Source organism: Hibiscus syriacus, unplaced genomic scaffold (assembly GCF_006381635.1).
Source record: "Hibiscus syriacus cultivar Baekdansim isolate YM2019G1 unplaced genomic scaffold, ASM638163v2 tig00111366_pilon, whole genome shotgun sequence".
NCBI lineage: Eukaryota > Viridiplantae > Streptophyta > Magnoliopsida > Malvales > Malvaceae > Hibiscus > Hibiscus syriacus.
Genome location: NW_024063071.1, coordinates 724432 through 736837, shown reverse-complemented (window position 1 = coordinate 736837; position 12406 = coordinate 724432). Strand labels below are relative to the sequence as shown.

At 33.7% G+C, this 12406-nt stretch overlaps 1 protein-coding gene and 1 pseudogene across 1 annotated transcript; both read right to left on the bottom strand.

Moving 5' to 3' along the window:
• Positions 1–15: 15 nt before the first annotated feature.
• On the bottom strand, positions 16–1778 carry LOC120159468. The gene is made up of 3 exons (XM_039170063.1): positions 1690–1778; positions 697–1209; positions 16–607 (listed from the first exon to the last, which is right to left on the bottom strand). Exons 1-3 carry the CDS (start codon positions 1757–1759, stop codon positions 69–71), a joined length of 1122 nt encoding a protein of 373 aa, XP_039025994.1. The 5' UTR covers positions 1760–1778; the 3' UTR covers positions 16–68.
• Positions 1779–5449: 3671 nt separating this feature from the next.
• Positions 5450–11122, bottom strand: LOC120159600 (annotated as a pseudogene).
• Positions 11123–12406: the final 1284 nt, after the last annotated feature.

Below are 12406 nucleotides of genomic sequence, written 5' to 3'. Positions count from 1 at the left end.
CCTAAATGGACGAAACACATTGATTTGTTGCCTGAGCAATGCAACAATCAATTTTCAAACAGTTTTAATTACAGGTGATGCAATCTTCGGATACTAAGCAGCTTCACATCATCCAAAACAGGTCCACAAAGAGAACCGGAGTTGTCACTTTTCATGGTGTAAAATGTGCTATAGAACATAATCCGAGTTCGTTCCGACTCCGCTCTGAACTTTAGAATAGCTGGTTTGAATCCTCCTTTGCCCTTGGAGTTATACGACACCTTGACAGTGTTCTTGCCTGCAAATGCTTCGAGCATCATGGGACCTTCGCATCCGTTCTTAGCATCACCAACAGCAAATGTGAGCGCATAGGTACTCCCGATTGTCGTCTTAACTATCTGTGCAACCGCACTTTCTTTTCCGCCGATCAGTTCGATGGCCCGTTTGCCCTCAGGAACAGTGTAATGTTCACTGTCAATGTACTTAATGGCTTTCAGGGATTCAATTATCCAGCCGGGTAAAGGACTGTGATCATCTTCGATTTGGGGGGGAATTATAACTCCTTCGGAAGTCGGTTTCGGGAAGATATAAGGACCTTCTTCGAAATTTCCGTTCTTTAGTAGATTGGCTGCAAATGGTTGAATCAAGCAATCAGTTAGTGAATCATGAACTTCAATTTCAAAAATATCAATTGATGGATCGATCGGTTTTATGTACCTCGGGTACGTTTCGGAGGGTACAAGGTCTTCAATGCGACGGAATCGATAAGAGGGCCACAAGCTGCATCTTCCTCCACACCGGGGTTATGAATCGAGATCTCGATTTCGGACTCGTCTGCTTGGAAAGCCCAAGCATACGAATCCCATCCATTGCTGCTATACATTGTTTGAATCGGTAATAAACCAAAGTCATTTTTCTCGTAGTTCGGCGAGATCGACACGTTCAATCTTTCCTCTTGTGCACATGTGCGAGCCGCGCTGAAGGTTAGAGAGTAAAACATGCCCTTGGTGACCTTAATCTTCTGCTTAATGAGGGCCTCATTGCCTAGCCTAACCGCAAATGCACCTTCGGGTACTATTAGCAACATGTCACCTTGTTTATGACCTGATTTTATGTACTCAACATAGCCTGAAATTTCCCAGTTGGGAATGGCTTTGGGGCTCATCACTTTTGTTCCTTTCAGTTCTGACGGCTTTGGCCCATACTCGAAGTTCCCATTCGGCAACAAACCTAAGAAGGACAGACGTAAGATTTTATGTTAAGAAGGTTGAACTTATAAAGTTTCAAGAGACGAACACATTAATAAAAAATGAAAAAAAAGTTAAATCATATAAAAATTTAAAATTTTCAAAGATTTTGCCAACTCTCTCGATCCATCGATGCTGAGAATAATGTTCAATAACCAAATGTTGTTGATGCGTCAGCATTTTAAATAACTCTTTTCTTATACTATCATTCATTCCCATTCATCCGTCAGCAATTTATTATTCACCGGAATATTTCAGCAAACTTTGGATTATTAAATACAGCTAAATATCATACAGGTGCGGATATAACAGGTATATCGGAACGCAGCGCTATCGTTATTTCGGGCGCTATAGCGATCGCAGACCGATATTTAAATGCCGGGTACCGAGATTAATAAAACTCAAAACTTTGTAATTGAAGAAATGCAGAAAGTAAGAGATGTTTGAGATGCTTAGGCTTTACCATCTTTGACAGAGGAAGCTATTTGAGAAGTGGCGCAGAGTAGCATTAAGAACACAGCGATCTTCTCCATCGTGAAAGAAAATGAGAGAAATGAAAATGAATGGAAATGACGAGTGCTGGTGTTGGGCTTTTATGTTCTTTGCTCTAAACAAAAGCCATTAATGTTTGCTCAAACTACATCACTGCCACTGCAGTAACTATCATATATTCCCTCTGGCCAGAGTTGAAAATCCAACATATTGTTCGATAATATTTAAAAAATAAAATAATTGAAATTTGCTGTTTGAAAATAAATTTTGAATTTTATATTTTTTAAGTTGAAACTAAAAGGCGTATTTGAAGAGTCGTTTTACAACTTAGTTTGAATGTAATTATACAATTATTATATATTGGATAATCATCGTAATTACAATTAGGTCTTTAATTATATTAATCAATTTTATCACTGTTAACGTACACACACTCTGCAGAAATAATTGTTTGGCCAAATCATTCAGAAAAATAACATTTCATTCTATCACTTAAGTTACTTGATAGATTCTCTTTATATAAAATGTAGCTGACCCTATTCCCATATGTAATGAGATAAGGGGAGGTAGGATAGTAGACTGCCCCCAACGCCAGGTTGAGAGCAGCTTCCGTGGGAGATCTCCGACAGTCAGAATTATAAATTGCCCACCGTAGGACTCGATCCCACGACCACAAGATTAAGATCCTTGCACTATTACCAACATTTCATTCTATCACCTAAGTTACTTGATAGATTCTTATATGTTTTCTTTATATTGAGATATGATTTCCTCTTTCTGTATATATAATTCCGTAATATTTGGGAGTTGATTCGAATATTAATACTAATAAATTAATTAATTGGTTTGGGGATTTTCTTTATAATAGATGACGTGCTTGAAAATTAATTTCAGATTTGGTGTTCATTTGGTGGAGGTTGATTCCGACAAATTGTTCAAAACCACATGGACTAAACGGCAAACTGTTGCATTGTCGGTCGAGGCTAATTAATTTTGTTATTTCCAGATCAATTTTCAATATTTGAGGTTAATCAAACGTCAACTCTAATTATTCCTTTGAACATAATAATTTTAAGGCTCGTGGTATTGAAAAAATTCTTAAATATTTTCCCCTTTAATTAATCTTTATATTTAGAAATTTAATATCAACGACTTATTATAGAGTAAGCGATTAAAAATTCTCAGTTGATACCTCTACTCATTTTTAAGTTGTGGTTCAATACTAATTAAAGTAAAATTCTCCTTCCCCTTTCCTAATAAAAATTGTTAAAAAAAATTATTAATATATTTTTATCTATCAATATTGACGGTTAAAATTAATATTATTTTATCAATTGATATCACACGTCATGTTACAATGTTATCAAATAGTATTTTTTTAACTTATTGTTTTTAAATTATTTTACGACACATCATATTATTACACAATACACATCAATCCTTACATGACAATTAATAAATTTTATAATAATTTTATTGGAAGAAAATGTGATTAGTATATATTGATATGTTAGAATGAGAGTAATATTTTAAAAATAAAATTAAAAGATTTAAAAGATTAAAGATCAATTTAAAATAATTTATAATTTAAAAATAAAATTATAATATTTAAATTAATTTAGAATGACAATCATAATTAAAAAAACGTAATTGCAATTAACTCCAAAAATATTTTGAGAAAGATACATGGATAACGGAAAGATATACCTTGAGTGATTGGGATCGGATTGCCTTTTCTTTAATTAAATTACTCGTCTTGGGGGGGTTGACAGCAAAACACGAGAATCAAACTAAAATGTGACATTTGGAAGAGAATCTATATATATAATGCAACATTCAGATCTGAATATGAACTATGGAAGCAAGGCATGTGCAATTGCAAGTGAGAATTTTGATCTAGTTTGGACTCTTTTTATTATTTTAATGCTTTTCTTTTGCATCTTTCCTTCGTTGGTCGGCAATGGTTTTCAAGTTTATTAATGTTGGCATGTGCCATATGAGACTCTGAGATTGGAATTTGGGAAGAAGCTATCAAGAAGCTGCATATGTTGTTGCATGTTAAAAGTTTAAACAATTTTTTCCCAGGAAAATCTGGGTTCCAAAAGAAAATTGTATGGATTTACTGGAAAATGATTTCACTGTTCAATGCATGATGAATAAGATTTGCCAATTTGTGTGACTTTCATATTGTATTAATTTCATTTTGTAGTTGTGTTCAAAACTAATGTTAAATATATATTTATATATGGATATACTTCATTGATAAAAAAATTATAGATTTAATTTTTATACAATAATTAAATTATTTACAGCCTCACATATATCTAAATTAGCTTGAGAAACACAGCGACAACTAGAAATAGTTCACCTGAGTCCCTATCGAGAAGCCCGAGCCATTGCAACGGAAATCCGATCATGTTTTCAAACTTAACCATCGATCGAGAGGCGACTCGGTTGCACACTAGAAGTGTTGTGCTATGGATGTACAAAGAAGATAAATATCACAGTGCTTTAACATGATAAGACTGTTCTGATTTCATAATCTCAATGACATGCTAAAATCAGAAACTGATGCTTTGTTATGATCTTATATGTCTGCAGGCAAAGAGTTGAACATCCGATGTTATCGTGAAGTCGGGATGGAAGAAGCGAACAAAGATTACATTTGAAGGAGGGGAAAATGAATTACCTAGATCATATGCAGCTGATGTAACTTTTGTGATCGTGGAGAAACATCCGATGTTCGAAAGATATGGTGATGATTTGGAGTTAAACGATCGAAATTCCTCTGGTGAAAGCTCTAACAGGTTGTACTCTTCCCGTACCTTTACTGGAATGGGAGGAAATGGAACTGAGAGAAGACGAAATCATTCACCCTAATTATGAACTATGACTACATGGTATATATTATCTGGTTACTTGTTTTCACTGTAAAATATAGTAGTTCCAATTTATAGATCATAAAATCTATTGGTTTACGAACTATGGTTACTTGAAATGTGTTATATAGTTTTCTGTTTTCACTGAAAAATATAATTGTTCCTGATTTATATATGAACTGTTTTATTGGGACATTATCTAGGTAGGTTGGAGTCTGGAGATTCAACTTTGATCAAACTGATAAATCCTTACAGGCCTCCTGAAAACTTGGTACTTTGAATGTTTCTTATGAACTGAAATTTTCATGGCTTTTACTCGATGAAATATTAGTGGGACCTCAACTCATCACAAAAATATGTAGATGTCTGAATTAATAAGGAAAATTATGCTTGCCTATTATTTGCATGTTCTTCCGTTCCGCATCACTTGGTAGTTCTGTATTACTGAGCTTCTCAAAGCTCACTCTGTTACTCACTATTTCAGGTTAAAAGAATTAATCCAGTGCAACTATCGACATCAGTTTTGGAGTTCCACCGGCGTTCTTGCAGAGTACAGTATATGTGATTAAGGGGCATGTAGGTTGTATTCAGGTTTTTTATATCCGAGTCTGAAACATGTATGATCGTAAATTCTGTTTGTAGTATAATTTTCTGAACTTGTATTTTAATTATAATTTGTTTTATGACTTTACACGTTTTAACATAAATTTTAAATTTTTTCAAGATTGTTATGGTGGGTCGCTCTGATGATCCTAATGTGACACCTTAGATCTGATCGGGTCACCCGCATCGGTATTTGGGTGTTACAATGCCAATTGCAATATCAGTTAGACGTTATTCTGCACACTCAAGTTCAGATGAAATCAAAGTGTCATTTACATATTTTATACTTAGTATACAACCAACTGTGGTCTTCAAACCGACTTAAATGCTTAAAATACGCTGAAATCAGCAAACTGCATTACATGGAAACATATAAAAACTTACAACAGAGATAGCCACACATGTTTTTCATTTAAGCCTTGGACCATCCCAGCAAAGCACGGATTATGTCTATTATGCTACCGCCAAGAAGAGCCCGCATTAATCTTAGCTTTCCCGACGTGTACGGTGGGTACCTCACAGGTGCATCACCAGCAAAACTTCTATAAAGAACAGCCTTCTTATGGCTGAAAGTATCAAAGGAGAATTTCCCATGGTATGCACCCATCCCGCTGTCCCCGACTCCTCCAAATGGCAAAGTGGGTTCAGCAAGCTGAAAACAATATCAGGTCCGTATCACATATACTTCTAAAGTTCAATAAGAATGAGAATGAATCTAGTATAGTTAGGAAACAAAAACTTGACATTTATATTTTATATCTAACCATTCAACTATATTGAGGGATGATTTGCACCTGGCCATGGAGATTAGCAACAATTTTAAAGTTAAATAAATACAAATGTAAACTGTATAATGCATGCATCATGCATGCCCACATTGACCCCACGAGTTAAAAGTTTACTTACATGTACAGTAGTGTCATTGACAACCAAACCTCCTGCAGAGACTTTTTCAACAAACTTCTCTTTTAGCTTATTGTTACGGGTAAATAGATAAGCTGCTAGTGGCTTTGTTCCAGAAAATTTATCAAATCGAAGCTGTCTTCCACTTTGTCAATCTGTTATAAAACCAACGACAAGAAAAGTAAGGTGTATGTCACGTATCTTTCTCTATAACCGATTTAGAAAACTACTGAGATAATTATTCATTTCGATTCCCAGATGGTATAAATTTTGCCGGGCCATTCTTTCTACGCAGATAAATCATAGTGGAACTTTCCCCTTGCAAGCTTTTCAAAAATGTATTGCTTAGTTGTTATTTCATAAACTTAATTGCTAGTAAAGGGTGAGCAGGTCCTATTATTTGTGTTCCATTTGAAGAAAATGGTATACATTATTTTCGCTCAAGCAACAAAAAAAGGGGGTTTAGACTGTAATTTTTAAGGACAGGCGCTACCACACATAAACAACAGAAACTTGAAAGAAAATTAAAAATAAATTGCAATTTTTTTACTTGAATAGACTCTTTTAGCTCCTACCGTGATAATTGGAAGCAACGGACCAAATATCTCTTCACTCATGATCAGTGAATCTTGTGGGACATCAAGCAAGATAGTGGGAGCAATCTTCCTGATATTGGGGAAAAGAGAGTTTTAACAGTGTTAAAATGCCCAGTTCACTTGAAAGAGAAGCAAAACCCAGATTATAACTTACAAGTTTGTTTCATCTCTTTCACCTCCATAGACGATCTTACTAGAAACCTTGTCCTCGTCCAAAAGCTTTAGCAAACGAGCAAAGTGGTTAGAATTCACTATGCGAGACAAGTCCTTTGACTCCAATGGATTCTTTCCATAAAATCGCTCCAATTCACATTTAAAAGAATCCACCTGCAGAATGAAAAGTGCATGAGAAAAATGATTGAAAAGAAATGGATTACAAATGTAAACCTGAACTGGCAACCTTACCAACTCCAGAGCATAATCTTTTGTTGTAATGATGTAATCAGGAGAAATACAGGCTTGTCCATTATTACACCCCCACTTGCCCGCAATAATCCTCCTAGTTGCAACCTAAAGATACACACAATATGTCAGTAAGTAGCAAAGAAAGCCAACGTGGTGGTAAAAAAAAACATTACGCTTACCTGTAAATCAATGCCTGAATCAACAATAACTGGACACTTTCCTCCAAGCTCCAAAACAACTGGTGTTAAGTGCTTTGCAGCAGCAGCCATTACAATGCGAGCAATTCTCCCATTGCCTAAAAATTCAAGAAAGTTTTGATCCATAATGCTTTTTTTTATCAGAATGGAATGACAACGGAAATACTATAGCATGACAATCCCTAAAGCATCAATGACAACCATAAATCGAAAATTACTACTTCTGGAAGAGCACCAAAATTTTGCCATATGTTTTAATCTCTTTGAAAACACAATTTAAAATTGAAAATTACTACTTCTGGAAGAGCACCAAAATTTTGCTTTGTGTTCTAATCTTTTTAAAAAACACAATTTAAAACATGGTGTCATAGAAGATAATCCAAAAACTGCATATCACCGCACCAGAATTTTTACAAAACATCAAATATATCTAATATGCTAAAGCAAAATCCTCTTCCTTTCTTTCCAAATACTTAAGGTGAGAAACTGTTGAGCACAATTACGCCAGTTGTACCTCCTTATTCCAACAAAATATTGACTGGTTCAAGTGCTGCAATTTACAAAAACCTTTCCTCAAGGTTAACACATTAGCTTTTTGCAACCAAGGACCATGCAACTTTCTTCAAAATATCCCATTAAGGATTTGTTGTACTTCATTCTAATCAACTCACAGAGGGGAAAAGGTTCATGTTGAAGTGAGATTTCAATAAAAAGAGCCCAACTTAAAGCCATAATGTTTTGTACTTTATAATTTTCCATCCCAAACCTGACAAAGGATGAGAGTTGCAGTAGGTTGGCCTGGTAAGTGGCAGTCAGTGTAGAAAAATAACCACAACTATCAACAATAAATCCTTGAGAGAAAAAATATTGCTAGGAGAATCTGCAAATAGTGCTTATCAAGATAACCTGTTCAGATAAACACTGAGCTATAAACCACCCAAAATTGAAGAATGCCTGATTTTGAATCTAACACAATATCACATAGTGATATACACCTCATATAAGCTACAAAGAAACATATGAACTAAAAGCAAAAAGGGAAATAGTGTTAACTGATCAACTGCAACCATCAGTCTCTTCTTCACTATGTACAGAGTTTCTAAACAGCACAACTGACAGCACAATTTAAGAATTCAAATCCAATCCTCCATCCAACTGTTTGGTAACAAGTATAAAATTAGCTGACCCTATTCCCATATGTAATGGGGTAAGGGGAGGTAGGGTAGTAGGCTGCCTCCAACGCTAGGTTGGTAACAAGTATTAGAAAGCTACAAATCTGATACCAACTTCAGTAGAAAACTTCTTGAAGGATGATGCACATATGAGCCTATAATGCAGTTGTCCTAGTGTGGAATGCATCATTTTGACATTAAGATCTAGCTAGAGAAGGTAAATGGAATAAAAAACAATAACCTGTATACATGATTTTGTCCCACTTTTGCTCCAGTAGTGCTGTTGTTTCAGAACAGCCCCTTCAACAACCTTTATGCAAGAGCAATCCAAATAATCTTTTACCAGTTTTGCGAGCAATGATGCAGTAGCTGGAGAAATCTCTGATGGCTTTAAGACTATAGCATTACCAGCTGCAATAGCTCCAACCACTGGATCAAGAGACAACACTGAAAGAAGAAATATGGTATCAAACATAAGAGGGGGGGGGAAAGACAGAAGAACATAGTTCTCAACATGTTCATAAGGATATATAACATACAAAAAGGATAATTCCATGCTGAGATAATTAACACAACACCCAATGGCTCAGATACAATTTCAGCAGACGAAGGAAATGTCGTTAATGAAGTTTTTGCCTGCAAAGATGTGAATCTAATCATATTAAACTCTTTTAATGTCAAGAAGAATCTATCACAAAAGCTTCCAACCAGTTAAGATATCTTGGTAAAAAGTCTACCTTTTCAGGCATCATCCAATGCTTCATTTTCGTAAGAGCCAATTTACAAGAGTTCTTTAGCATTGCTATCTGCAGAATAAACCAAGTCAACGCCACAGGAGGACCAAACATATCGTATTTCATTTGAGACTTCCTTAGAAAAGAATTGATGCAAGTAAATTCAGGAATAAACAACTCATATAGCGTTACCTAATCCATGGTACCATGTTTCCTAATATTGTGATATTTAGAGCTTAACATCAGTTGCAGTATAAAACATCAACTATTAAGACAAACAAATTTAAAAAAGAGAGACGTCTCAAAATAGAATTGTCAATATGACAAAAATTTAATTGCTCCTGGACAATGGTCATCCCTATAATTGTTTCTTATGAGTTAAAATCCTAAAAATATAACTAATTTTGGTGGGTTTAGAATGAAAAAGAAGCTTGATATCTATAGTAGTGCGGGCTAAAAATAGCAAAAAGTGGTTGAGAAAATCAAGGTAAATATTTTAAAAAACAGTTAATTTTTTTAAGGATCTGAAATAAGCTAAAATCATGTTCTAGATATCAAGGTATTTTTAACTTGGTTGAATTAAAAAGTAATCAATCAAACCATTTACACTTCGTGGACTCAATAAAAAATTCAATAAAATAACAATACTACATAAATATTGGCCTTAGTTCTTGTGCATGTAAGTCAACACTTCAACTTAACTCTTACAAGCTCAATAATATATAATGGCTACAAACAAGGTTCTCACAGTTTCTCATAAATTGTAGGATTTAATTCTTTTAAAATATCTAAATTTTTACAATAATTATATCCTGTCGGTGTATATTCAGCTAGATGGATTAGCAATAAAGATCGAAGTACATGATTTCTAGCTGTTTACAACTTCTGTCCAGCAAGATTTCAAGTGTCTCACGCATTTTCACACTTTTAAAATTTTTGGACACCAGAAAAAAAAAAACTCCTAATTCTCAAAACTGCCTAATTGCTTGATTCACGAGTTTCAGGATGCTCACTTGAAAATTACATGAAACAAGGTTTCACACAAAATTTATAATTAATACAAAATATATCTTTATGTATGAGAGAGAGAGAGAGAGATCACCAATTGACCTTAGAGACAAAGAAGTAGCTGAACTTCTTTATCAGTAACCAAATATGAATCATCAAATCTTTTGTTCTAATTTTTCGAGACAGGTCGACTATCAATTAATTTTTTCTATTACAATTAAAATCTAAAACAAGTCTCAGTGAAAATTCCATAGTTGATTGCGAATAAAAAGAATCAACATAGCTGGCTTACAGCAGCCTATTGACTGTACTAATACTATGATTCACAAATCATGATATAAGAATAACTCCGTTGTGTTCTCATCAATTTCAAAATTTAATCAAACAATAATAATAATAATAATAATAACAATAACAATAACAATAATAATAATAGTAAACAGCCAAAATCAAACTTTAAAAAAATCATTGCAATAAATACTAAAGTTTTAAATGAATAAAAGCTTTGACCTCGTAGATGGAGGATTCGAGTTCTGGCTTTGAAAGATCGTCGCGAAGAGCCGCGACGATTTGCGGCTCGTTCTCGTCTATCATTTTCAACATAGCTGTCAACTGTGTCCTTCTCCATTCGTAGGTTTTAGTCTTTCCGGCTACGAAGCTAGCTCTCAACTCCTTAACCACCTCCTCCGCCGACTCCGTATCGAAAACCGCTTTCTTCTCCACTTCGCTTCCCATTATTATCCCAAAGCAACTCTCAGAAAATAATCACAAACCAAATTAGATTCAAACTCTGAAACGTAGAGAATAAGAGAGAAAAACGATATAATCGATTGGCCTTTTATTTTAATTTTCTTCCAGAATACGCCAGCGTTAATGACAATGTCGTGCGTTACTTTCTCTCCAATACACACATACACACACACATATATATATATATTATTTGTCACAAGTGCGTGTATAATATATCCATATCGCGGAAGAGCGCGACTGGCGACCTATCTATTCGTTTCTTTTATCTTTTTCCCGCTGTTCTGGATAAATAAAGTATGGTTAGGTGAAGGTATTTGTCAAAATTCGGATTTTAGGCTAAATGACAATAAGAAACAAATTAAACTATTTATAAATATTAATTTTGTTTTCTATATTATATATTTCAATTTTGGACATTTTAGTTCCTCTTTGTTTTTAGTCATTTCGAATCTTCTTCTGTATTATTCGTTTTACTTTCCAGAATTTTGTTTTTAAACTTTTTGGACTTATTAAATAGAGATATTTAAATGATAATATAATTAACTTGGATTTAAACGATGATATTCATTTATATAATGAAGATAATAAAAAATTAAATTATAAAATAAAGTATATATTTAAATTTTATAAAATTTATTCATATCTACCTGAATAGAACAAGTGGTGGGTGGCAGGCTCTATCACCCCTCAATTCTTTTGTATGATAACTTCTTAGGAAAAACCTATGTAAATTAGACGTTGACCTAATTTTCCGGTATAAATATTTTTATTTTTTATTTTAAAATTAAATTAATTAAATATTGTCTATTTTTATTTTATTTAAATATTTTGTGTCTTTATAATTTCGAGACTAGACTAATTAGATTTTGATTTTAATTTTTAAATTATAAATTGATGTCTTAGTAATTAGATCATGACACTATAATTTATTATCATTTATATTCGTGCTAAGATCATGACACTATAAATTATATATTGACAATAATTTATTTATTGTATGAATCTACTTGTACGAAAAATTTGTGCCCATCCAAAAAATATTTATTGATATGTCACTGAATCTACAATGTCATACATTAGTATGCTGAAATGATTTACAAATTTACAATGTCGTTCCTTTTTTATCTTAATTCAATTTAGTCATCGATTCACATGTTATCTTTTCTTTCTCATCTTTTTATTTCCGTTTTCTGTTAGGTCCATATATTGTTAATTTTATTATTAGGGTAAAGTATATGAATAGTCCTTGAACTTTTGGGGCACTTTCATTTTGGTCACCCAACTTTTGAAATTTGCAATACAATCATCAAATTTTTAGTTCGTTTTCAGTAAGGTCTATGTCGTTCCCTCCCTTTAGTTTTAGCTGATGTGGCTCTTAACTCCAGTTAACCCCTTTCTTCTTCTTCTTCTTCTTCTTCTTCTTCTTCTCTCACCCCACCTT